We start from the raw sequence: 27,366 nt of genomic DNA, 5'->3' as shown, positions 1-27,366 counted from the left end.
GAAGGAGGAGAGAGAACCGGGCGGGGGTGGAGGCCGCGGAGGGTCCCTCGCGGTGGCCGTGCAGAGCGAGCCGGGGGCCGCCGGGGCTGAGGGGACTCGAGGCCCGATAAGGAGGGAGAGCGGGGAGGCCTCGGGCCTTCCTCCTTTGTGGGAAGGGGCGCCCGGGGCCGCCTTGTCCCGGCGCTGAGCGAGGATCAGCGCTGGGATGGGGCATTAATTGCTAAATCCTCAGCTTTTGTCGCTACTTAAGGAAAGTCTTTCTCGCCGTCCGGGTTTCCAGGAGAGCCGCACTGCATGAGCACGGCCTGCAAGGCGGGGAGGAGGGGAGCCCTCGTTAATACACATTCCTGATAAAATGCTGTGGTGGATTCTTGGTCCTAATGCCATGCCAGGGGAAGCTGCCTAGTGTTATTAAAGAGAGCATTGCTTGGCCAGATATATCTGTGCTGAGTCGCTAAATTCACGTAGTTATCAAATGTACTTCTTACTGAAATTACTTAGTGGCATTCCATGTTTGTTTCCAAGCCCTTGTGCTTAATAAAGCCATCACTGAGATTTGAACATATATTCTGAGCGCTGAATATGTTTTATTAATACCGTGTAGTATTGTGTGGCTTTGCATGAGTTGGGTTGTATTAATCAGCTTATAAATATGGAATCATTTGTAGTTTTACAGAAAATAAAATTCAGATATGGTGGGTTTGGGCCTACTATCATTGATCTGTTACCAGCACACCAGGAACAGCCATGGATCAGTTTCTGCAAGTCTCCCAAGGTTTAAATGTTCCTAGGACTTTAAAAACTGGGCCTAGTTATTGTGCGACATCCAATATTTATGTTAGCAATGAAGGACCGGGTAGAGTTTCACACTCACATGTTCCTGGGGTAAGCCAGGTAGATATCCAAATGATACAGTTCCAACACTTCCGAGTTTTTCTAAGAAAAAAAGACCTCTTAAAAGGTTATTTTTAAAATACATATGCTACTATCTTATTCTGGAAATAATAGATATTTTTTTTAAGTATGTATGGTACAAATTAGTGGCAAGTAAGCATCCCGAGAGCTCACAGTGTTGTAGTCAAAGTTCTAGATCTGTATATTCCTTCCTGGAATTAAATAATCTAGCACTTTTAAAAATCGGGTTTACATTTTTAAAGGTACAGTATTTGGTCAGAAAGAAGCAGAAGGAGTAAAAATATATTGCACAGAGGAATTTTTAATGAGGTTGTTATCAAATTAGAGTAGTTACACACTGATGTGAAAGATGATGTTAATAATGACATGGTGCATTCTTTAGTCATAAATATTACCGAAGAAACCTGGGAGAATTGAAAGCTTCTGGAACTTATATTGTTTATGTTCAAGTTGATACCATGGGGCCCTTTCATCCTGCGTGTAGGTGAAAGCTTCATTTGAGCATATGTTCATGGAAGCTTATTCATGATTTAGTGTAACCAAGTTTTAACTCAGACATTGCCCCAAGCTGTATGTTATGTTTGTCCTTTAACTTTTAGAAATTTTGACAGGAATTTTTTTTGTTTCCTCTTAATCACTAAGCAAGAAGACTTGGTTAAATTGTCTAAAGGGAAAAATGGGCATATGGATTTATCTGCCTTCACCTGAACTACCTCTTTAGATGGAGCATCACACTTAAGATAAATGCAACATTTTTTTTTTAAAAAGAATAAAAAAGTGGGAGTTGTTTTACACCCTCACGCGATAATGTTAGGTGTAAACCATCAATGTTCCTCTTTTTTCTAGTTTTCTAGTTTGAATTACTTGAGTTCTAGTTACAGATTTTTCTTTCATCATAATATCTGAGTATCACTCTGTTATAAATTAATTAATCGAAATTTTTTCTTGCGAGTTTTATGCCGATCTTATAGGAGGGCAGTTTGGTTGTAAAAAATGAATGTTGACCCAGCATAACAAGAAGTGTGCAGTGATGTCAAGTGTGAATTTAATTGCAGGATGCTTTTACTTTTTTCATTTAAAAAGTTTCTTTAAGCAGCCTCCTGAGAAGTGATTTACAACAGAAGTAATGTTTCAAACGCATCAAAACCAAAACAGTTATTTTATTCAGTCTCATGGTTTACTAATACCTGGTGAAGATTTCTTTGGCTTTGAGTAATTCTGAAGATCTTAATGAGAATATGTAAATTTTTTGGGAAAATACTCCTCTCTTGATACTAAGACATGGAAGGGGAGGAGTATGAGGCTGTTATAGTCAGGATGGGACTACGTGGCTCAAGTAGGCACCTAATTGTGGCTTCAGGTTCTTATATCCTACTTGCAGGTCTCTTCGAGGACCTGAGCATTTTTGACTGTACCCAGCAGCATCTGGATCTTGATGGTACAAAACTGCCCATCTAAGCCCTGCTAAAAGTAATAAACCAGTGTTTTCTGAGATATATCCAGAGGATTCGTGTTCTGCACAAAACATAGGAGATGGTTTGAGGATGCCTTCATACCCAGCTGTAAGATTTTAATTAAAATTTCATCCTGGTCAGGTGCACTGGAATACTGGAGAGTGTTGATGTGACTGCTGTAGTGGAGGCTAGTTCTTTCTGAATGGAATTTAAATGCTGCTTAGTGAATACTTTGTACTTAAATGATTTTTTTCCTCCTTGCCTAAAATGAATTATTCAGTGGAAAGCACAGTGCAGTCAATGGGCATGATTCAGGGATAATTGACAATCTGGTACCTAGAGATGCTTAGTCATGACTTGCTATGTGGTTGGGCCCAGAATCCTTGGAAAGAAAATGTTAGATTTCCTTACTTATGTTATGAAGACTGGTCCAACAAACCACCAGGACTATGAATCCAAGGGGTGGGAACTGCCCTTTTGCAGCTCACAGCCAAGTAACTAAATCTAGAAGGTGTGCAGGATTGGGGCATATCTGCTCATATCTTTTCTTGTATAGGAGTAGTAAATTGGGTTTTGAAGTTCTTGTCTCATTCACAGAGGACTAGTAGACAGCCTTTGTCAAATCTTTTTGGGATTAGCTTTAGGTATTTCCCTCTAAAAGGGGACATGCTGGATGCCTTTCCAACATGGGATTGATTTTTTGTTTTCTCCAGTTTGGGAGTGAGTCTCTCTTGTGTCCTCTGCTAAAGATGGAAACCATCCTGTTTATGAGGCAGATAGTTTTGGAATAGTGTATATTGTTAACATCTGTATGTTGTCTGTAACCCAATCTTTGCCACTTCTTGCTCTATAACCTTGCGAAAATCTTCCACTTTTTATCCCAATAGTTTCAGCGCCTTGCTGTTGTTTGCTTGGTTTTATAGATAACTTCGTTGAAGCTACAACTGATAAAATAATTCATCTTTCTTACTACTTTATTACTCCAGGTTTCACTGTTAGCAACTGTTCCTGTGGCCCTCTGTATCCATTTTTTTTCTTTCACTGTTCCATACAGACACCCTCAGCCAGTATCTCCAGTCTCTTTGTACATTCATAAGCCTGTCTGCCCAGCCCTTCTGAGGGTGACTGCCTGTACCCTTTTTCCTCGTCTGGTGACCATTTCTGTGACTATTTTTTTTTTTTATTCTGTTCCTTTGTATGTCCAGCCTTTCTCAGACTTGATTATCCACCGAGTTCCCTTTTGACATTCTCCTTCCAACAGGTATGAAATGTTACAGAACTGTTACACTAACAGTAGATGCACGTTTGTTATCAACATAGTTTTTTTTTATGTTAAAAAGCGTATTTTCCCTACTTTACCTTCTTACAGTTAATTATCCTCCTTTATTAAAATGGTTGACAATGCTCGAATCTGATGATGTGAGCAGACTTTTAAAAAAGCAACAAAATTTCATGGCAGCTGAAGCCTTTATTTTTTCCTTTGAAGTGTCTGTCATTCCATTTAGCATAAAAATAAAATATATGCTGGTGTTTCCAATAATTCTTTTTTAACAAATAATTTGTAAAATTTAGACCATATATTCAGCATGTAACCATTCTTAAAACGTGAATGCTTATGTGTTTGGGAAATGCCATGCTGTAAACTTTTTTACTTAATTATATCTCAAGCATGGAGAGAACTGAAATGGTTTATGTGACTCAGAGTCAAATTTGGTGTAGAAAACTCATCACATGTGATTTTTTTTTTTTCCACATTAGAGAAGAACCAACCTTTGCCATTCTAAAATGTGCTTCTGTTCACAGATAATTTTTTGTGTACTCTTTCTTGGTATTTCTTCTGTTAGCAATAGTGGTATCTCAGCTGCTGCAGTCTTTCAATGTCCTCCTACCTCATTTTGCTTCCATCCAGTTTCACTTTGTTTTTAAGACATTTCATCTTGGTGTTCAAATTCATCAGAGCCACTGTTCCGTCCCTTCATGGGGGGGTGCATTTTAAACTCACACATGTGCACCTTTGTGTTTGAATTTCCATGCCTACTTATGCTCTTTATCTAAAAAAGGCTGATGAATGATTATTGTATTTCTTGTGATACTTTGTGTGAGATCAGAGCCTCTTCTCTGCCTTATTGACATCTGGGGCTGGCTTGTCCTGTGTCTGTGAATTTGGATTATGGTGTTAAAGGCTTCATTTCTTTTTAGAGTCATCTGTAATTTCACAGGTATTACAAAAACAAGACAACCAAGCAGTTCTGATAAGCATTAATTTTGGTTTTCCAAAGGATTTTTAAGTAAAACTTAGAAATGTTTCAGACCTTTTCTGTTTCTTCTTGGAATTGTACAAATTGAAATATATAGTGCTAGAGAGTCCAAATACATTTTTGTACCACAGATCTGTTTTAAGTATTTATATTGGAGGAAAATTGACATAATGGTGTGGTACAGACAATGGTAAACTGATGTGATAAGTATGTGACATTTTTCTGTGTCACAAGTAACTGAAAAACAAGGAAAACCCCTTTCTCTGGATAGATAGGATTAGGCAACCAAATATTAAGGACTGTATTAATAGTCATTATTTTATTTTGAATGGTTGTTTTTAAGGATAAATATTACAGAGAGGTCTGCAGAAGTGTTTCATATATTGCGTACTTGAAATTAGATATTTGGCAAGGCGTTGTTCACTTTGTAATTAATTAAAAGTTTATTCCAATGAACTTTTGTAATTTTGCAAGACTCTAAATTAAAAGACAAACCACAGTGTTATGACATCAGTGTTTTTGGCCAGGCTGAAGTGAAAAACAGGTATTCATCTGTTTCTGTGGTTGACTCTTCTGAACTTCATGTAAGCTAAAGAAATTCAGATTTGTAATTTTCCCTGGCAGTGTCTGTATTGATGCTACCTGTGTTAGGTCAACAGTTTAACCTATGTTCCTGGTTCAGGTTCCCTCAGGTTTCTGGGTTGTGACCAAAGCAATGTGGAAGAACTGTTTAAGGAGAGCTTAAACAGGACAGCGTAGTTCATTCCTCTTTCAGCCGTGTGTCTCAAGTTTTACTTTTTCCAGATAACATAATTGCTAAACTGTTTGAAGGTCCATGCTAGTCTTCAGCTTAACTTAAATTTATTTGTTGCACATCCTGGTTTACTTATTAATGGTAGGTTTTAGCATTATTACCTTTAATTAGGTATGTTGCTGTAGTCCCTAGGATTCTGCTCAAGATGAGTTGGATGTTAGGAGCTCTCTTGCATCTCTCTCTGGATATGAGATGTAGTCTTGCTCTTTGCTGCTATGCTTGTGAATTTTTCTGCTGTTTCCTGTCATTTTTTCAGAGTTCTGTTTAGGACACCTTTTGGTGTTTTCATCACCACAGAGGTGATGACTTCTCCCAAAGTATCTTTCATACAAGGAAAGGTGATTTTTTTTTTGACATTTTATAAATATGAGAAAATTAAGTATCAACAAATTCTTTCTCAGGGCGTGGCTTGTGTTACTCTTACCTGTTTTCCTGAAGGCTATTAAGTGTTGCTGGTATCATTTCTGTTGAATTTGCTTTGTAAAATAATCTCTGCTTTTACATACTCAAGTATTACTGTTAATCCTTGTCCACTTTGTGGCACAAAGGAGCCATACCTAATCTCTGGTAGTGGTCACAGTGTTTTTCAGGTATTAAAGGCATCCGTTTCAGCTGCATCTGTAAGAATAGGTGCTTCTAAGTTGCACATGACAACCATTGGAAGAAATGTGGGTGAAGCCTTTGAAGGTGATATGTGTAATGTTGTGAAATGTGTCAGGACTGCCATTGTATTGTTCAAATGCATATCCAGTTCTGGAATCTTCTTACAGAATACACCGTAATATGAAACATAAGCTAAATGTTCAGTATCCATAATGATCAACTGAGAGCTCTGTTGCCTCTTTATGTAAATACCATTTCTGTATTGATATCAACATGATCTTGAGATATGGTCTTAAGTCTTCTTTACACCTTGTCATTGAAAAACATCAGCTGTGCTTGTAATCCTCTTTGAAGGAGTATGGAATTTTGAAATACGTAATTATGCAAATACTTTTGGTGACTTTTTTAAGTCTCCTTGGCTTGCTAGCAATAATAGTCTTGTTTTTAAGATTACTGAGAGGTGAACAAGGTGTAAAATAATTTTTTGCTGTTGTCACTGTGGCATTCTTTTGACTTCTATTCACAGTGGCATTGGTTATGTTTCAGTTATCAACTTGGAGGGTGTTTTCTTCCTTGTACTGAATGACTCTGAGTGATGACGTTCATGTGCATGTACCACTTAATTTTAGTATAGCCAGTTCTTGGAACTCTGTATCAATCATCAGGTGTTGCTCTTCTTTGATACTGAGATACTGCTGCAACTCAGGAAATGCTTTGGAACACTTTATAAAGCAAAAATAGCAAAGTAATTTTTTAAAAACCATTTAGGTTCCATATAAGAGAAACTCTTACCTTCTTGTAAGAGATAAGATCTCGTCTTGGAAACTTGCAAGGGCAGAATAATAAAATGGAGAATAATAAAATGTTCCATACTTCATTAACTAATTCTACAGAAGTGGTAGTTGCTGCTAAATTATTTTCAATTTCCTGAGAATTTTTTGATCTACTAAGGTGCATCTTTATTAGGAGAACAAACTAATCTGTTCTTTCTTGCTCATGGGCTTTTATCTACCTACCTTACAATGATACTATGTGTGGACTAATGTTAGTGGAATACTCAGCACTTCAGCAACTTGTTTCAGAAGTTCATAGAGGTACTTTAAAAAATAAAGAAAAAAGACCCCACAGTCTTTTCATCCCTGGTTAACCTGTGATCTCCATCGTTTGAGGCTAATAAAAATATTTTCATTGATAAATCCCAAAGTTCTTTGAGTATTGGTCTTGCTGTTTTGTAGATGGGGAGGGGGGGGGTGGACCTTTGGGGCTTTAAGCTAAATATTGATCAAACAAACATCAGTCAATTGAGTGCGTAAGGCAGGAGAAGCCCTCAGTGCTGAATTCTGGTTCTGTCCTCTGCTTCATGGTGACATGGGAGAGCACAGCTGCTGTCCATTCCCCAGGAAAAAAGGGAAGGAATTCTGCAGGGCATTTATCTAAAGTTTGTGCTCTACAGAATTAAAGTGTGATGAAGTAAATATGGGGAAGATTCTGTTGAACTTGATATAGATGACTTTTGCTAGTGTAGTGTTCAAATGTACTTTGAGGTAAAAGAGAGAAGAGACAGGACTTGGAGGTTTAGTGGGCTTTGGTTTCATTTATTTTTTAGGGAATACTGATGTTTAATTTCTTTGCCTGTCTGTACATTAAATGTGATTATAAAATCAAACATTTTTAACTCCTGAATGATCTTGTCATTTTCTACTAATCTCTGGTGTTACTTCTATAGAGTAGGAATAATGCCTTCATAGCTTGGGCATTCTGTTTGTGTATCAGTGCACTGGCGGTCAGGAACCCAAGGAGGTTATCAGCTTTCAGTATGTGTTTTATGTAAGTCTACTGCAAAATTTAAAAGGCTGACTTTAAAACATACTTACATTGTGAGATTCATCAATATTTGTGAAAAAGAGGTGTTTTACAGGTTTAAAATTATTTGTGAAAATGTCCATAAGCATACCATAATTATACTTGGTTTCCTCCACAGGCATTTGTAAAGGATGTGCATGAAGATTCAATAACAGTTTCATTTGAAAACAAGTAAGTGTATTGCTGGTGTTGTACCTGTAAATGACAGAGTATCAACCTTGCATTTGATTAACCTAAATATGGCTTAGTGCAGAGAAGCGTTTTTTAGATACACTAAACTTGCTGCTGGCATGTTTTAAAGTTGTATTTAGTATCTACTATTTTGTGCATTTCTATATAAATGCTTTTAATGGTTTAAATACTTATAAGTGCAAAACTATAGTAACATGGGTTTTGAATCATGTCGTTACTGAATTTACATGATGACAACTCTTGTTTCAGTAAGTCTCATGACTTTCTCATGTGAATGTCTTGCCTTAGTTTTAGAAGATTACATTATTATAAAATTTGTTCTGTAGATAAGTGATGAATACCGTTTTCTAATCTAGAAACCAAATTTATCCAGTGTTCATTAAAGAAACTGAAAATTAAAACTGTATTTAGACTGGATCCTGATCAAGTTTTCATAACCTGTAGTAGAACCAAAGAAAAAGAAGATACAGGCTTGTTTTGAAGGAAGTGTTATGAAAAGTTTTTTAATCTGTGTTTCTAATATTGAGGTTAAAACCTGTAACTGTATATAGAGGGAGAACTTCTGCTGAAAGATTCAAAAGACTGCAGGTGACATCAGGGTTTCATCTAAGATGTTATTTAGATGTGTTTTTTCTTATGTATACGTTGGATCACATTACCTTTAATACATATATGCACTAAAGCTCTACAAATTTTAAAATGTAAAATTAATGGATTAAGAATGATTGATTTCTGTTTACAAAGATGATGAAAATGTTTAGACCATTCACTGTGTTTTTGTTTGTAGCTGGCAACCAGAGAGACAAATCCCATTCCATGATGTGAGGTTCCCACCACCTGCAGGCTATAATAAAGACATAAATGAAAGCGATGAAGTAGAGGTGTGTATGCTCCATTAACAGCTCTTGTCTTGAGACGTGAGAGAACTCACTGTGAAAAGTGTTAGCCAAGCCACTGGAAGGTTTGCTTCCGTGTTAGGTGCTGTCACCTTTTTTGATTCTAAGTACTACAGAAAACACAGTGTCAGGCACATCACCAAACCCAGAGTCTGACAGTTGTAAACCATGCAAATTCCATGTACCACAAAAGGCCACGTAAAGTCCATGTACTGCGTCCTCCATGCTGAGTTACAAATATGCTGATTTACAAACGTGATCAATGTTGCATTGATTACAGATCAGTCCTTTATAAGAACTGGATTAATTCATAAATAGATGATGAACTGTAGTTCTTAAGCTGTAAGGTAATAATGTCTCTGTTACCAAAGCTTCAAGCTGAACCAGGTAATTTGCATTATATGTGTGTATACATAAAACATTGAAATATATGTGTATGTGTAAATACTTGTGTATACAGAGGGATTGACTTTAAAGCAGCACATTCTTAAAACCTCCTTAATTTATAAAATTACAACATTTATTTATTTTTATAATTAATTTAAAGAAAGAGAACTTACAAGATATTCATTTTGCTTGCATGCTCTGTAAGTTTTTAATTTGAAAGATAAGAAAATGGGAAAACTTCTGTAATGTGGATGTGGCTGATACCATATATGTGCTAAAAAAGCGTAGATGTGTGTACTCTCACTCACTGGTAGGACCTCATCAGACCTACACACAATTAGAAATACTGTTGATTAAATATTAACCGGTGTAAAAGTTTGAATTATCTCTTTTGACTGCATGCAAGACTGAAGCAGCTAAATGCCAGTAGATTGGGTACTGTATTATTTATTATTATTTATCTATACAGTCTTGCTGTTACATGCTTTCTATGTTGTGCTCAGAGAATTCATGTACTAAGATGTTTTGCTGGATTTAGTTCTTATGGAGTTCCTGATCATATTAGTGTCAGCTTTTGTGATGTCTTTTAAGAACATAATATATGTATTTTGTTTAGGTTTATTCCAGGGCAAATGAAAAAGAACCCTGCTGTTGGTGGTTGGCTAAAGTGAGAATGATAAAGGGTGAGGTAGGAGTATGCATATATACATATATATATTTTATATTTACTTACACTTTTTTCTTTCTTTTCTGTTTATATGTTGATGTGCACTGTGGTTTGAACTAATCTCTCTTCATTTTTTAAGAGTTTCTTGATTAGGACAGTTGCAATTACCATTAACCTCAGCCTGAGAAGTCAAATTTGACTTGTACAGTTAACAAAAGTAACTTTTCCTTAATAGTGTAATGCTCACTCATGTCATAAAATATGTGGCTTGGATGATTTTATTATTTTTATATCAGTTCTACGTAATAGAATATGCAGCCTGTGATGCTACATACAACGAAATTGTCACAATTGAGCGTTTGAGATCTGTGAACCCCAATAAACCCGCAACAAAAGATACTTTTCATAAAATCAAACTGGCAGTTCCTGAAGATTTAAGGCAAATGTAAGTACAAGCGTTTCTTTATAACTTGTTTCAGAATGTGGGTAATTTCTTAAGCCTGAGACAAGACGAATAAAAATGCTTTTTGCTGCTCTAAATTAACCCTCTGAAATATAAGAATGTAAAAAATACAAATACTGATATGGTCATACTTCAAAAATAGAAAAGATGATTTTTAAATTGCAGTTTAGTCCTGGAGGAGGAAGCACTTTCTGCAAAATTTTAAGGCTTGTGTGTGGCACAGATTAAGATTTTTAGTTTTACAGCTGTTCAGTGATGTGCACAGGTTAATCTGAATCCATTCTTGGTCAGCTTATTATTTGATGATAGCTCTGGGAATAGTTGAACAATAATGAAACCTCCCAGAGTCTGATACAAAGCCAGCTAGTTTTCTCCTAGACCATGGGTGTGTTCTCATATAGATATGGCTCTAAAAGTCAGGTTAATACTTACTCCCCTGGTTTACCTTCAGGTGACTTTATACTTTTCTTCAGATGCATGTCATTGACTCAGTCTGCAATGAGTTATAAATTCAGGTTAGACTAAAACTTTCTGAAGTTAGTGTTACAGTATACACAAGTTCGGTTGGTGGTGAGTGGACAAAGGAAACCTAGAGAAGCCAAGCACAGCACGAGATGAGCTTAACGTTCTTAGCATGCTGCAGGGGTTACAATGAAATCACACATTTTACTGGTTCATGATGTGTTTGAAATCTTGAACTTGCTGATTATAGCTTTTTAATGTAGTTTTGTTTAACTTGTCATTTCACAGTTACACATACAGAAAATTTCTGAAATATTTCTAATCCTACTCTTGTGAAAACAAATGAAAGAAAAATTAGTAAAATAAATGATAACAGAATAAAATAACACCTGCCTTGAAAGGGACAGCCTGGAAGTCTTTATTTACATTCTTTGTACTTAGGAATTATTCTTTTTGGCTGTTAACCTTAAATGCAGTGGTTACTATTTTTAACTATGTAACATTTTTATTCCTAGGTGTGCCAAAGAATCTGCACATAAGGACTTCAAAAAGGCAGTTGGAGCTTTTTCTGTAACATATGATTCTGAAAACCACCAGCTTATTATTTTAGTAAGTACAAATGTCTTACAGTATCGTTGGCAGTGGTTTGTTTCAAGGGTCCATGTGTAAACCACTGTTCTCTTTCTAAATAATTCAGTCAATCAACGATGTAACCACAAAGCGGGCGAACATGCTGATTGATATGCACTTTCGGAGTCTTCGCACCAAGTTATCCCTGATACTGAGAAATGAAGAAGCCAGCAAACAGCTGGAGGTATGTTGGTTATTTTCCCTGAAGTAATTTGAGTAAAACAGATAATAAAAAAATCCCTCGTGCGTTTCTTAGCTGGTAGGACTTGCATTGGGGTGAAACTAATGATGTACCGATAATAGTCTAGGTGGTAAAAAAGGCAGATGGAAGTGTCATCCAACAAAGATGTTTACACTTATAGGGCCTATTCTTTCAAAGGCTCATTTTTACCAGCAGGATTTCGTGGAGGATTAAATAAAAATATGTAGACACACATAGACGTGTATTTCTTTCATATTTTGAAGCATAAAATAATTAGCCATCATTGCACAAATAATGTCACATATTTGGTAGCTTTAAAAATAGGTGCAAGTGAATATGTCATGATACTGATGGGACTAGAACTAGAGCTAGCAAAAGAATACAGCAAAAATGAGATGGAAGGGGTGAAGCTGATGTTGGTAGAATGTATGAAGGGTTAGGTTTGTCTATAGATAAAATGTTAGGAAATAATCTTACAGCAGATACAGCTTCTGATATTCCTGTGACTGGTGAGTGGGCGTTGACTGGCAAGAAGCTTGAGTCATACTTGTCCATGGGTAAAAGGAAAAAAAAAGAAAAGAAAAAGAGTAGGCTAGGAAATAAGGGGTTCTTTATACATCAGAATTAACATTTCTTCATGGTTTTTCTCCAATCTACAAACTAGAAAAAATAGCAACATTTCTGAAAACTTCTTAGATTCACTGTCAAGAACCAGAGGTACCACTTAAATTACTGTAATTGAGTTTGACACTGGTGTATACCAGCAGTGTTTCTGCAGAGCGAGGTTTCATTCCCCCCCCCATTCCAACAGTTACCTGTATTTGAAGTGGGATGTCATGTAGTAGTTCAGGCCTCTTGTATCCAGTGGGTATGCTCACTGCTACAAGAAGTTCTCACTTCTGTTGTTCTCTCTTTAGTATCTTGATTTCTGTGTTTCAGAGCTGAAATCCAAGTTTGTTTGGGTTTTGATTTTTCTCAAGATGAAGGATGGACCAATTTTTCCTCCTTGGTGTTCCTTACTGAGCACCCCACTGTAGCTCTTCAGTAATCATTCCTCGTTATCTTCCTCCAGAACTGACAATTGTGTGGGCAGTTTACCTCTTGAAGTGCAAAGTATTATTTTGGAGGTGGGAAGAACAACAGCCGCTTTAGAGCTAATTCTCTTTACATGCCTCCACAAATGCATGCACCAACAACTGTTGTCATTGCTTCCTTTCCCAGACTAATCTTGGATTCTTCTTGACATTGTAACACTGAGGCTTTTTGCTGCTGTGAAGGTCTCAAACTTCATTTGGTTCTCACTAGAAAACCATTGTTAAACTTCAGTTTCTGCCTAAGCAGTACTTAAATAAAGCTTCTGAGATAAATATATACAGTTAAAATTTGTGTGACAAAAGTTGACTGGTATTTTGGCATTTGTGTTTCTTGTTGTTAGAGTAAATATAAAATCAGTTTCATCCAAAGTTGAAAGGAAAAGCTTCAGATAATAAAAATCATATTCATGAATTCTGTTGAGACTCTGACATACCAACAAGACTGCGCATGTCCATCTGCAGAAAAAATATTTAGTGAACGCTTTGGGCTTTACTGCATTATTAATAACAGTTGACTGTTTCCATCAAATAAACCTTTCTATGTGTCTCATACTCACTGAACTTTAAAAGTCTACCACTTCTTTTCTTCCCGCAGTTTTACCTATTCTGTTTTCTGAGTCATTATCATTAGACCAGCTTCTTTTGTTCTCTGGAGTTTTTTTCATCCTATTTGTTGTACCTCCTTTTCTGCATATTAGCTTCTTGACTTGCATGGCTCCACTTCTCAAATGTGGCTTTTAGAACATCAAGTAAAATAACCGATTATTTTTTGTTTACGTTCTTTGCCAGTGGGTGTGACTTAGCTGTTTTGAGTGTCTTTCACATACTAAAAAGCCTGAATTTACAAGTGTTTTGCATTCTGGTTTATATTTTACTGTATCTAGAATTCAGTTCTGGCTGCTGTGTAGGTATTAATACATTACTTGCATAGATGTTTCTTATTAATGTATTGAAGGGAAGTAGAATACAGAATTTCCAATGTTTAAATAGAACACACTTTGTAATAATTTGCAGAAAAGCTAATGATGTTTTAGTGCAAGAAGTAAAACTGTGGTTTGAGGTACTCGATGTAGCTTCATCTTTTCCACAAATCGATAGTTAACAACTGATCATTGTCTTGGTCATCCTGTTCTCTTATTTGGCTGTTTATAAAAGATGTCAACTAGTAAATCAGCATTTGGATTATCTGTTAGAATGTAGAAATGTAAACAGTTAAAAATAAGTTTTGCTTTGCAAGTTGTCTTGTAATGTAGCTACTGAAGTGCTTGACAGCTAGAGTATCGGAAGTATTTCATAACACGTGGATACTTCACATCACTATCTACTGTAACCATTTCTTTGAAACAGTGATTTAGCACAGGATATTTATCAACAGCTTTAAGCAGGAGCAGGTCAGAAAGCAGTACCAGTTTAGCTGGGACAGTATAGGGCTTGTTGTGGGCATTTCCTTGATGTTTTCTCAACATCGGTAGGGTCTCATTTTGCTGACATTAAACTGCTAATTTAAAGTGTGTCTGTGTATGTCCTGACAGTAGTTACAGCTTTGATTGCAATGCAGAAACAGGGGTAGGATTATATATCTTAGCTTTTATCTTGTTTCTTCCTTGCAAAGCACTTTCCTTAATAGATTATCACAGTTGGAAATTCTCTATCTTCCTGCAATGCGTTAAACTATTGTTCCTTTCTTGTGTTCTGTTATGCTCACTCTTGTCAGTGCTCAGTATGACCCTTCTGTCATGGTAGATGTGTGATTCCTGGATGAAATTCTGAACATATTTGTTCTCTGAATTAAAGCAGATTTTGTGTTGTCATGCATAGGCACGGATTCTTCATTTTATTTAAGTGCAGTAGATATCCACAGTTGCTCTGTTTTATATAAAATTTTGTGTCAATGGCTGAGTTATTACTGTTTCTCCCACCTGTTGAAATTGGTGCCCTTTTTTTCTCAGAGATCATAAGGTTTGCCTTAATAATCACCACAGTTCCTATCTTACTACCTTACGAGTATGTCTTACCTAGTAATACTGATAGCTGTAGCTATTAAAAGGTAATTCAAAATAGAGGTGTCAACACAGCTAGAGGCCAGCCTTATGTTAGTATTTAAAAGACTTCTGAAGGAGACTCTTCAGTGTTTTTGAAGCTAAAAAAAGTGCATTAAAAGGATTGATTAAATAAAAAGTAGGCTGAGCACCTGATTGAAAAATAGGCTTGAAAGTTATGTTGATTTCTCTTTCCAGTGTACTGACAATCAAAGTGAGCTGACATTAGATTTTTCTTCAGAGTTCTAGGCAACTTGCATCCCGGTTCCATGAACAGTTTGTTGTACGTGAAGACCTAATGGGTTTGGCCATTGGCACTCATGGTGCTAATATTCAACAAGCCAGAAAAGTCCCTGGAGTGACTGCCATTGATCTTGATGAAGATACTTGTACATTCCATATTTATGGAGAGGTGAGTTCCCTCCTTTATTGTTTCAGAAAATACCTGAAAGAAACAAGCAAACAAAAACCTTGGGGGAAATGAATCTTGTATCTTGTGCATCTTTCTATTGTAGGATCAAGATGCGGTGAAAAAGGCAAGAAGTTACCTTGAATTTGCTGAAGACGTCATTCAGGTCCCAAGGAATTTAGTAGGTATGTCCGTTTTGGAGGCTACCTCTGTGATAGTAAGGAAAAATGCCTTCTGAGAACTGCCCTAAACTAGAAGCAATGTGCTGATGTTGAAGTACAAGGCAGAATAGTGTATGGATTAAACCAGAGAATTAATTACTTCCCCCAAACATGTCCAGACATTAGTTCAGCTATACAGCAGATGAATCTGCAGTCTCATATTTTCCTAGTATATTTTAAATAATTTCTTTGACTTATATTTGTCTTTTTTCCCCCCCCTGTCCTTTTGAGGTATGTTTAGAAGCAGCACTGTGGGATGAACTAGGAGTTAGGTATCAGTGATGAAGGAAATAGCTCAAAGAAAATCTAAAATAGTTCCATTGCCAAACACCGAAAAAAGTGCTTAAGAGCACATGCAGCCCTTGTGTATGTGAAGAAAACTTTTAATGAGCTTTTGATGCTACAAAGCAAAATAAAAATACGTGATTTCATTCAGTAGAAAAGAGCAGAGAAAATACTTTATGGTATAACATAGCCCTAACAGCAAATGCTTTAATAGGTTGTCAAGTAGTGTATGAAAGCTGGTGTTGAAGCAGTGTGAAATTCTGCAGTGGGACAAGTACTAAGAAAAGTGGCAGCTCAGCTCTGGAATTGATTAAAAGCAGTAGTTTTCCCTTCCCTTCTCCCTCCTGGTTCTACTGGTGATAAGTGAAAATGATAAGCTGCCATTGTTATTTTAATTTGAGGTCTTAAAGTCTGTTTCTCTTTAGAACTTAGCAATTATATTTTTTTGGCAGGTTTTCATTTCTGCTCTTAATTCTTGACCTGGATCCTTTAGAATATAACTTTGGCTGAACCCTATGTTATGTCTGAAATAAGCTATGTTTAATAATTTGGCTTTTAAAATTCCTAATAATTTGCTTTAAAAATGCAGGCTTCTATATATATATGTACTGATTTTTTTTAATCTATGAAAACAACTGGTTTTTTCTATTTAATTATATTTTTTAAAAATTCAAACTGAACAAAAAAAACCAAAGAAACCCACCCAAGATGTTTCATATTTTTTAAAGACTGTATGGAAATTTTTATTTTAAAATATTTGTGTGTGCTGCTAAATCCTAACAAAAACTTTGATTGGAGTAACTGATGTAAGTTGTGGAGGTTTTGGGGGTTTTGTTTGATTTACTTGACTTTTTTAAATCAATACCAAGGCTTTTTTACATTTATTGGTAAGCTGCTGTTCCATTTGCCAGTAATAGAGTATGAAATAAAGTACTCAGAAGTAGTTTTTGATACTCAGAACAGCCTTTGTCATTGAGGAGGAACTTACTGGCCATAATTTGTCATGTTTTCTGCATATATTCGTGCTAGAAAAGTTGAAACACAGAAATGAAAATTTATTTAGCTGTGAATGATAGAACCAATGGAGTCTGTTGTGACTAAAAGTGGCATTTAATTTGTTCTTTATGGATTAGTTTTATCAAACAAACATTAGCTGTTATGCATGTGGGGGTTTTTACCTTTGTTTTAATGATGTGGCTATGAAAAAAGATCATGTTTTAAGTTTTCCAGCAGTTTGTTAAATGAAAATACTTTGTTGTGTTACATGCAGGAAACATCTTTGACATCACTCTTTTAAGCTTTTCTTGAATGCTGTGTTTGAAGGACATGGCTCTACCTCATCACATCCCAAGCAGCTTAGTTTTCCTGCCAGTTTGCAGGCTGCATGTTGTTTTGCTGAGATTGGAGAGACCTAAATTTTCATTTCCCTTGTCTCACACTAGTATGTCTGCTTCAGAAGATACGTCTGCATTACTGGCACTGGAGTATAATTTCTTTCCATTTTTATCTTTGACTTTTTAGTGAATTATAAACTACCAGTAAAAATGTCTAAAAAACTCAGTTTTAGAGAATTTTACATCTGCCTGAAACAGTATCTTTGTTAGTATTTGATCAACTAAAATTTTGTAAATGAACTAAGTTTTGGTTACCCAAGAAGTAGTTAAAGCAAATGTTAGGGCGCTATAAAAGGATTTTTTTGGGTTTTGGTTGGATGTTTTAAATGCAAACAGCAATGTTTGTAATTCACTGAAGTTATTTTAAACCTACCAAAGCAGAGCCAAATAAGAATTCAAGGTACTGAATATTTCTGTTATCAGTGTGTGGTAAGTTAACACCACAAGCTTTGTGGGCATTTTAGTTTGTGGCTTGTTAACTAAATCTTTGTTGTAGAGGATTAAGGCATTTTGGACAAGTTCTTGCACTGGTCCTTAAATAGTCTTGTCTAATTAGAGTATAGCAATGCTCTCAGGTTTGGGGGAAAATCATAAAGGTGGAATGTTCTGTATGTTCTTTCTGCAGGAAAAGTAATAGGAAAAAATGGAAAACTGATTCAGGAAATAGTGGACAAATCCGGCGTTGTAAGAGTGAGAATTGAGGCTGAAAATGATAAAAATATTCCACAAGAAGAGGTATGTTTTCAGTTATGATAATTTTTCTTTATGTTAATTGGTTATATTCTACCGAGTGATAAAATAAATTCTTCCTTGTATCTTTGTAGTGGTGAGATAAAGTGTTAATTAATGTGCGTTTCCTGATGGATTCTGTCTTTTCCTATTAATGCTGAGGGGCGTTTTTATATAAATTTGACTTACCTGTTTTAGAAAAATGCTTTGTGAAATTTATTGGTGGTGCACCTTCTTAGAGATTTCATGTTGTTCCTGTTGGAAGCAATGACATTTCCCAGCATGTGCTAGGCTATAAATCCATAGATATGAAACTTGCTGGTTTCATTCATTGATTGGCTTTGAGTTTGATTTTTTAAATTTTTACCAGGTTTAATTTTTCATTAGCAATTTCTTATGTTGAAATGAAAAACCGGTGCTTTATGTTAAATCTCTCTTTTTAAAAAATATTACCTAGGTTCACAATAGCCTGTAAATTGTAACCTAAAGAAAAAACAAGCATGAACATTGTGAAACTCCAGATTTGCACAGGAAGGCTGTCAGCCTTGTAAAGGGACTGAACGAAGTCTCAAGCATAGTAATTTGAGGCACTTCTGTGTGGGGCTGCATTGAGGGGCAAGGTTGCAGGTACAGAAAAAGACATGAAGCATGAAGGTTTTAACAACATCTCAGTGCAAAAAAACTCCCTGCAGTTTCAGACATGAAATGTGCTTAAAGAAAACTGAACTGCCTTTAATTTACCTCAAAATCCAAATACGTACCAGTTAAGAACCTTTGCTACTTCGGATAAGATAAGAAATATGGTTTCTGGAAGCCTTATGTTTATGCTTGAGTAGTAATTTCCTCTTCTGTTTTTCACTGTAAGACTTACTGAAAACCCACAATCCAATTTCTGTCTTTCTGTAAAGAGTGGCTAAGCAATTAAGTAAGGGCTTTTTACTATTTTACTAGTTTTACATCTGTCTGAAAAGCTAAAATGGTCAATATTTAGACTTAAAGGTCTTGGTGGTCTATTGCATTTCATTTCTAATGCTAAATTCCTGCAGCACAAAACGGAATTAGTTTAATAAGCAAGAGGGTGCTGCTATTGCTGCAGGCTGGAGAATCGCAGAAGGGTAAAAGAGCCAGTACTCATGGCTGCAGGGAGTATGTCTGGATTTCTTTTTTTTTTTTTAATTCTGACTTGAAAAAGCTGATTTGCTTACATTTTTCTGTCCAAAATGCAGCTTTTAAGGATTATCTTGAAAGATCTTTTTTACCTGTCAAGCTCTGCAGTCATACTTCTGTTTTACCTGTTAATGACATTTCTAATACTAGCATTGCTTGCACTGCTTCATGTGTTAGTTGTGTCATACCAGGTGCAATAGAGAAACCTGAGATCAGACTTTAACAGGTAAGAGTTAGTACTTGTAAATTGAATGCAGCTTTATTTCAGCTATGAAACGCAAATAATCTTCTCATGTGTCAATTTGGATAATGCAGCCCTTTTTCGTGTACAGTAGTTCAGTTAAATTTTAATACAGCATTTGGTTGTTTTTATTTGACTGAGACGTTAGAATACTGCCCATTAGTTTCAAGTGCAGTTTTATACATCCCATAATTTTATAGCAGGAGATCTTCAGGCTTTTCATATTTTTAAAATGAGATAGGTACTGTTTGTTACAGTAATATGTATTATTTTTATCTCTGATTTTATTTATGCACGTATGGTGTGCTCAGAATTCCCCACTGCAGCCAAGTTGAACATAGGTACTTTTGCTTTGAAGACAAAAATAAGATTCAATAAATAAGCACTTTGGTGCTTTTGTATGGCTGACATAGTTACTGGCTCATATTCTTAATAGCTGGCATTCTATACCTTGAATCCACTGCCAAAAGCAACGGCAAACAGTTTCCTTAAATGCCCTTTAAATCATTTGTCTTGTCATCGTTTAATAATTGATACCGTGAGCCAGTTAATGCCAGTTTAGTAGAAATTTCACTGCTCTTTATCAGGTTGTATAAAATATTTATGAAACTTAAAATACCCCAGATAATAAAACATTTCAGTCAACAATGCCTGTGGCTAAAGAATTTCTAATGCTCAATGAAAGTTAGTGTTAATGTTGAGGTTCCTTAGGACTAGAGTGTATATATTATTTTTCCTGGTTACTTAATGTAGATGTGTAAGGTTCTTGTATGTAAAAGAAAGGGAGGGGGGAAGAAAAAAAAAGCCAAAACAAGACTTTAAAAGTGGAGACAAATTAGAGACTGGCCATTCTTGGGGAACCTTGGCATACTATGCTTTTATTTTTTAAGACATTTGTATCTCAAATCATTTCACTTGTGCAGCAAACCTTCCTTTGGAATGCAGTTTTGTAAAGGGTGTGTGTACAGTTAAAATTAAAGGCTTCTTTGGAGGTAATGATGAGATAGCAAAACAATATTTGAGATAATCCAGTAGGTGTGGCAGGCTCTGGGCTGCAGTGGCATGGGCTTCAGCAGCTGAGAGTTGGAGATGCTCAGGTTAACTTCTGCAGTCCACAGTGAAGCTTCTCCTGCCAGGGTGAGGCTGCAGCTGCTGGAACAGTCCACTCCTTGGGCCTGTGTGGGCTGCACTCACACCTCTGAAACGCTGCATGGACCTGTCTAATTGTCAGAAGTTTTGGTGTGGAAATTGTCCTTGTATGATTTCCTTTGCTTTCCACACTCTGTGAGGCCCTTTTAGATAGATTTTTTTTTTTTTTTTTTTCACCTGCTTTGGCTCCCTAAGTTAATCCTTAGGTGTTTTTCTCCATGTCCTAATTTCAGACTTTAGAATTTCCAGATTTATATTTTCCTCATATTTGTTGAATTGCTTAACATGCTTGAAGGGTAGAAGAACTGTACGTTAGAAATCATCGCCTGAAGTACTAACTCTGTCTTGAATATTTTTTGGCTTTGTCTTTACAACTGTAGAGGTTGTCAAGAAGGATCAGGTTTTGTTTTATGACACAATGTTAATTTGATTTACTTTTTTAAAAGATCAAAGATAGACCAAAAGCAGCTGGTGTTAGAGAATGGTTGCGATCAGCAAAGGTGGTATTATTTTGAAGGGAGAAAACATAAAGTGTTCTAAATTGACTCTTCTTCACTTGTTCAGAAAAATAAATATTGGCTTTGTGATGCAAATGATCTAAATCTGCTTATTGAAAAAAGGTCTTTGCATAAAGGGAATTAGACTACATGATGTAGTCAATATCAGAATTTAAATATACTGTTGTCTCACTTTTTAATTTATGCTTATGCACAGTGTAAGAATTGTTTTCAAGTTTTACAGTAATAAGTTCGGTTCTCTTCAGAATTCAATGCCTAATCAATAACCAAGGACTATTCTTTCTGTGTTTTAGGGCATGGTACCATTTGTGTTCGTAGGAACCAAGGATAGCATCACTAATGCAACTGTTCTTCTGGATTATCATCTTAATTATTTAAAGGTGAGGATAATGATGCTGCTTTACCACTGATTTTATTCTATTAATACTTAAGATGGTAACGGTATGATGATAATCTGTTCAGGCCCTGAGGCTGTTGAAAAATTAGTATTATAACAGGTTTTCTGTCTAAAAATGGAATATTTTTAATAAAATAATAATTTGTCTGAAGGATGGTATGACAAACAACTTTTTTCAGAATGCAAATTACAAAAGAGTAAGAAAATTTTAAAAAATCCATCCCAAAATGTGCTGCTAACTTTACATACGAGAGAGTTGTCAGTCCTTTATGCAGCTGCAAAGTAAACAGCCTTCCATGCACAATATTGTATAGAGTGAGCATTTTTTTAAATGCAAAAACACTAGACTACTTTTTCTGTAATGAATTGACATTTCAGACCTTAGTATGTTTGTAGGCAACTCAGCTTTATATGTTGTGTTTGCCTCTTTGCTCCGTAACTTCCCCAGTAGTCTGTGATGCATGGTGATGCATGTGGATGTCTATAGGGAGCAAAAAATATCCCACATTTTTGCTTATAGTTACTTTTGCCCTGTGGTGGTTGTGGCCAGGTGCCCAATCTTTGATGGCAGGGCCAGATCTAACACTAGGGACAGCTTTGAGTTCATTCAATTAAATAAAGTCTTGCATCTCTTTTGAAGCCTTCAGACCATTCATGATTTGATACATATCCAGTCAGTGCAGTAGCTATCAGTGAATCTTTAGAATGCTGAAATTTCTATACATTGTTAAACTTCTCAGCGCAGGTAATAATAGAAGTTAGGAGAAGACACAACTTGTTTTCTGACCTACTCAGTCAATTCACCTTTTAATCCTGCTTTTGTCACTCCTCTGGAGCAGAGGTACAGCAGCTCTGCAGCTGTCACAAGGTAGAGGCAGAGAAGGACCAGATGAAAACTAGCACTAAAAATCAAGTTCCTTTCTTGCATGCTTACTATGATTTGAGAAGATATTTCTGGTTTAAACTTCTTTGCCTGCCTAAAATGGGTACTTGCATGTGAGTCAGTACTTAAATGAGTACTGACAAGGTAGTTGAAGGTGTTGAATAGCCCAGCAATTTTATTTCAGATTGATCAGTTCATCGTTAACTATGGTCACTTTGTCTTAGTGCTCTCCAGCCTCCCAGAACAGGAGGTCACGAACAAGTGTTCATCAGTCTATGTGATAACTACTCAACAGATTCTTATCTTGGAGGTTTTATCTTGGCTTTCTCATCCCATTAAACATAAACACACAAAATGTTATCTTTGTGGCCTGTTGGATTATTACTCAGAATAATGTCCTTCACTGCACTGAGAAGAAGTGGGATGGACTTGTTCCTCTAAGATGTTCATGTTTTTATGCCTCCAGGCAAAGATTATTAAGGAAGCTTTTTGTAAAAGATACATAATAGTGCATCAGCATCAAATGTACTGTGTCAGCTCAGAGTCATGAATTTCTCTATAAAGCAAAGAAAGCAGACTTGGCTGGAGTGACTGTAGTGAATTTTCAGGATCTTGAGAGAAAAGACTAATACCAGGATTCACAGTCCCAGACTGCAGGAAGGTGGACTTTGGCCTGCTCAGGAGTCTGCTTGGAAGAATCCCATAGAATACGTTCCTGTAAGAAAAAACAGGTTTGCAAGAGCTGCCTCTTAAAACATCACCTTCTCCAAGCTCAAGAATAGTCCATCTTGATATGCAGGTGGTCACACAAAAGTAACAGGAGGCCTTCAGGGATCAACAAGGAGCCTGTGGCTAAACTAATATAGAAAAAAAAAGAGGGTACAAGGAGCAAAGTAAGGACAGGTGACTCAGGAGGAGTATAAAGACACAATTTGAGTGTGCAGGGATGAGTTTGGGAAAGCTGAAGTCCATCTTGAGTTGAATATGACAAGGGATGTGAAGGGAAACAGGCAGGGCTTCTACAGGTATATTGGCAGCAAAAGGAATACCAAAGAAAATGCAGGCCTGCTGCTGGATGGAGGATGGAACCTGCTCACAAACGAGAAGGATGAGGTACTGAATGTCATCCTCGGTTTTGGTTTCTTTATTTATAAGATTTGTCCTAATGAACACCAGCTCCCTGATACCAATAGGAGAGTGTGGGGGAACAAAGACTTAGTCTTTCTAAAGGAAGATTGAGTTTGGGAACGTCTTAAGGGGGAGAGAAGGGATATACACCAAGTTAATGGGACCTGATGGAATGCATCCCTGAGTGCTACAGCATCTTACAAAGTCCTAGCTTACCTAGGTGACCTGCAGAGGACCCCAGTATCACAGTGAAACTTCCATCAATAGTTTTCTCCCCAATTAAAAAAGAAAAAGAAAAGGTGATTGCCGCTCTGATGTGAGCTAGATAACATCTGAAACTGGCAAAGGTAGTCCATGAATATGAGTTACTGTATCTCTTTTACCTAGTTGTGTATGGTGAGGGTGCTGTGTGCTGGTGCCTCTATGCCTGAGTTACAAGACTTTGCTCTCTATGCTTTTATGCTTCCTCCCATCCCTCATACTGTTCATTTTCATTATGTAGAGTATAACAGCTGAGTGCCTTTTTATGAAACAATTCTGTTACATCAGAATTGCTTAATAACTTTGGTATTTGTTATGTGCAGCAGTGTAAGGAGCTTGTGTTCCCATCTGAGTGCTTTTTCTTGATAAATGTTTGAAACAAACCTCAACTTGTCAACTGTGCCACAGGGAGAATTGTATTAGTAGCACACAGATTAGAACATTTGAAAGTCTTTCTGTTAAACAAGTTATTCTCAAAGCTGAATTGCTGTTTGAGTATTAAATAGATCATCAGTTGCAATACTTCAATGTATTTTCTTTCTGAGACCCACATGTCTGCATGTGCAGATGGTTAAATAGTGGTTGTACATGACTTGCTGGGCTTGTGTTTGCACAGGAAGTGGACCAGCTGCGTTTGGAAAGATTGCAAATTGATGAGCAACTGCGACAGATTGGAGCCACTTCCAGGCCCCCCCCAAACCGCACGGACAAGGACAAAGGGTACATGACCGACGATGGGCCGGGCCTCGGCCGTGGCAGCCGGCCCTACAGAAACCGCGGGCACAGCCGGCGTGGGCCAGGCTATGCTTCAGGTAGGTACCTGCAAGGACACTTGGAGTTCTCACAGTGGCCTAGTGGTCTCGTGATTTCTTGAAAAAGACTGGACTTAGAGCTGTTAAAAATGCAGTCAGTATTGAGTATTAATATTTGAAGATTATATTGAGCTTTATGGTGTAGAAAATACTCCAAAGTGTAGTGCTTTCCTGTAATCTACACTTTGTTCCATGCAGTTCCTTCTTACAGCATGCTTCTCTCTTCTACATTACGGGGCATATCTAGTTATTCCCTGACGACCTTAGGGCAAGGATTGTTACTCTATCTGTATTTCAAACAATTCCTATCAATGAAGTCTCCGTTTTCATTTAAGTCTGTGTGAGTCCATCCTAATACAAATATTTGTAGGTGAAAATACTGTGTAGCTCAATTTACAGAAAAGCTATTTTCATCATATTAAATCGAACTTTTATGTTTTTACTAGAAGACCATAGTCACCAAAATAGCGTGTTCCTCTTTGAAACCTTGGATAATTCATTGATGAATAGTTTTCTAGATTGTGCTACTTCAGAGCAATCTATTACTTATATAATATAGATACATATATGTATATGTGTACACTATATATAATATATAAATATATATATATTATCCATAATGTAGGTCAGCTGGTGTTTGTCCTGACTGAAAGGCCTGTAGTGTGAGCTTTATAAGAAGATCTTAGCTTACATTCTGCATAATACAAAATTAATGTTTTTGTTACGTCTACTATTTTTAGAAGATGTGAACTCACTTTCCTAATAGTATGGGTTGTGGGGGGAAAAATGGGGAAAGAACCCGCTTTTGTCAATAAAGGTGGTCTGTTAATTCGAAAAATTGTACTGGCCATTTATTTGATTTGATACATTTTTAGCATTTTGACTTTGTTCTCTGCTTTTGTAGTCTGTTACAGGCTGTTTCATGTTGGAATTTTTTTCTTTTCATAGATGAGTTGCAGTGATGAGAGGAGACAGGACAGGTTATATTCAGAACTTTCAGTTTTAGAAATATGAAGGAGTCTAGTCTATTACATTTGTATTTTAATAGACTTCTATTGCATCTTATAGTACGCTCAATAATCTGTTGATGTACTGATAACACCAATTTTAAGCATGTGGCACACTTAATTATTTAGCCTTAAACACACAACTAACTTTTATTAGTCTGTCTTGAATTTTGAAGTAATATATATTATGCACCTTTCTGTATTATGTATGTTATAGAGGTTGGGAGGCAGAAAAATCGCGGAACTGTTTATTAACAAAAAAAGAAGAAAAATTTTAAATATATACATTTTGCATTATACTCTAGTAATTTCATGCTAAGCTACACTGGCGTGTTTGGATTTTTTTCATCCTCTTGATAGGAACTAATTCTGAAGCATCAAATGCTTCTGAAACAGAGTCTGATCACAGAGACGAGCTGAGCGATTGGTCGGCGGCCCCGGCAGAGGAGGAGCGGGACAATTACCTGCGCAGGGGGGACGGGCGGAGGCGCGGCGGCGGCGCCAGAGGCCAAGGCGGGAGGGGGCGCGGAGGATTCAAAGGTAAATGGAGGCTCCTTTTGGAAACAGGTGTGGGAATCCTAAAGCAGACCCACTTGTGCTCCTTTTCTCATCTGCTCCAACCTCCCCACCTGCTGGCCTCTCCTGACTTCTCTTCACTTTGTCAGTCTTTTAAATGGAGAATTTTGTTTCAGATGTGTTAATGTTGAGCAGAGGGGAATAATGCTTTTTGACCTGCTTTATTTTGGGGGAGTTTCCTCTATCACTTGTTTTCTTAAAATGCCTCTTGACTCAAGTTTGTGATCTGTGCCATCATCACACATGGACATCAAGGAATCAAATTCTAGTTTGTCTGTAGATACAGAAAAATCTTTTAAAATCTGTATTCCTCATTCAGCTGTCCATATTTACATCTTCTTGTATTTGATTTTCATGGAACAGGATAATATTGCAATTTATGTGTTTAGTGAAAAGGACCAGGCAAAAAGTAAGATGGGAGAACTTCAAAAAGTTAAATATATATATATATTCAAACATATGGTGTTTCATTATATTTATTTAAATACTTCCATCTACTGCTCTGCTTTTTTCTTGAAATGTTTTTTTTCGAAGTATAGGTGCTGCTTAGTAAGATTTTCTTGTAAAAAGGTAATGTGTAATTTAGGAAGCTTGTAGGGCATTAAAAATGTAAAGATATTAAACAGTACTGATTGTGTACTTCTCTTCTTTGGTTAATCATTTTGAGAATTGTTTTTTCTTCAGTCAGTAGTCAGTCTTTTTTAAACTGTGGTGGTTTTAAACTCTGAGGTTTTGTCTACATTACCACCTGAGAACTTTTTCTTTAGTGATTCTTGGCCCATAGTTTTAAGAACTGTTGTTATATGTTAGTAATATTTGTTCATGAGATAGAAAATTATGGAGTAATTCCCTACTGTACTTGTGTAAAATTTAAGTGGAAGAAGATCATGTCTTTGTTGAACGGCTTAGTTGATGAATTCTTCTTCCAGGCAATGATGAACAGTCGCGAACAGATAACCGTCAGCGTAACTCAAGAGAGGCAAAAGGGAGAACAGCAGACGGATCTCTTGAGGTAACTTTTCTCATATGGGAAGTCTGTACTGTTAAAATTGCTTTAGTGTCATATAATAACGTAGTATATTCAAGGTTGCAAGTGACACAGTAGCCTTTTAATTCCATATTCTTTAACTCCCTCATCACATCTACAACAGTTGTGTTACAAAATGACACAGGTGCTCAGGACTCTAAATATATCAAGCTGTGTAAAGATGCAATTTTCTAATGCTGTTTAGCTCTTTCTGGTGAAAAAC

General features: G+C 36.5%; 1 protein-coding gene across 6 annotated transcripts in view; it reads left to right on the top strand.

Moving 5' to 3' along the window:
• The first annotated feature begins 1,859 nt into the window (after window positions 1–1,859).
• FMR1 (fragile X mental retardation 1) overlaps window positions 1,860–27,366 on the top strand; it is a 29,572-nt gene continuing 4,065 nt past the window's right edge. For 3 of the 6 annotated variants that reach the window (XM_008636159.2, XM_017737587.1, XM_017737590.1), the window contains exons 1-14: window positions 6,093–6,128; window positions 8,026–8,078; window positions 8,887–8,980; window positions 9,999–10,070; window positions 10,346–10,494; window positions 11,490–11,583; window positions 11,672–11,788; window positions 15,181–15,351; window positions 15,455–15,533; window positions 17,874–17,983; window positions 21,346–21,432; window positions 24,338–24,533; window positions 25,901–26,080; window positions 27,046–27,128. In XM_008636159.2, coding sequence (XP_008634381.2) covers window positions 6,108–6,128; window positions 8,026–8,078; window positions 8,887–8,980; window positions 9,999–10,070; window positions 10,346–10,494; window positions 11,490–11,583; window positions 11,672–11,788; window positions 15,181–15,351; window positions 15,455–15,533; window positions 17,874–17,983; window positions 21,346–21,432; window positions 24,338–24,533; window positions 25,901–26,080; window positions 27,046–27,128 — 1,506 coding nt within the window. In that variant the 5' untranslated portion in view covers window positions 6,093–6,107. Of the gene's footprint in view, window positions 2,478–3,523; window positions 3,631–6,092; window positions 6,129–8,025; window positions 8,079–8,886; window positions 8,981–9,998; window positions 10,071–10,345; window positions 10,495–11,489; window positions 11,584–11,671; window positions 11,789–15,180; window positions 15,352–15,454; window positions 15,534–17,873; window positions 17,984–21,345; window positions 21,433–24,337; window positions 24,534–25,900; window positions 26,081–27,045; window positions 27,129–27,366 lie in introns of those variants that run through there. The other 3 variants (XM_017737588.1, XM_008636158.2, XM_017737589.1) reach the window with 3 other exon arrangements.

The sequence above is a fragment of the Corvus brachyrhynchos genome, unplaced genomic scaffold, assembly GCF_000691975.1.
Source record: "Corvus brachyrhynchos isolate BGI_N302 unplaced genomic scaffold, ASM69197v1 scaffold346, whole genome shotgun sequence".
Taxonomy (NCBI): Eukaryota; Metazoa; Chordata; class Aves; order Passeriformes; family Corvidae; genus Corvus; species Corvus brachyrhynchos.
This window is presented reverse-complemented; position numbering and strand designations above follow the sequence as displayed.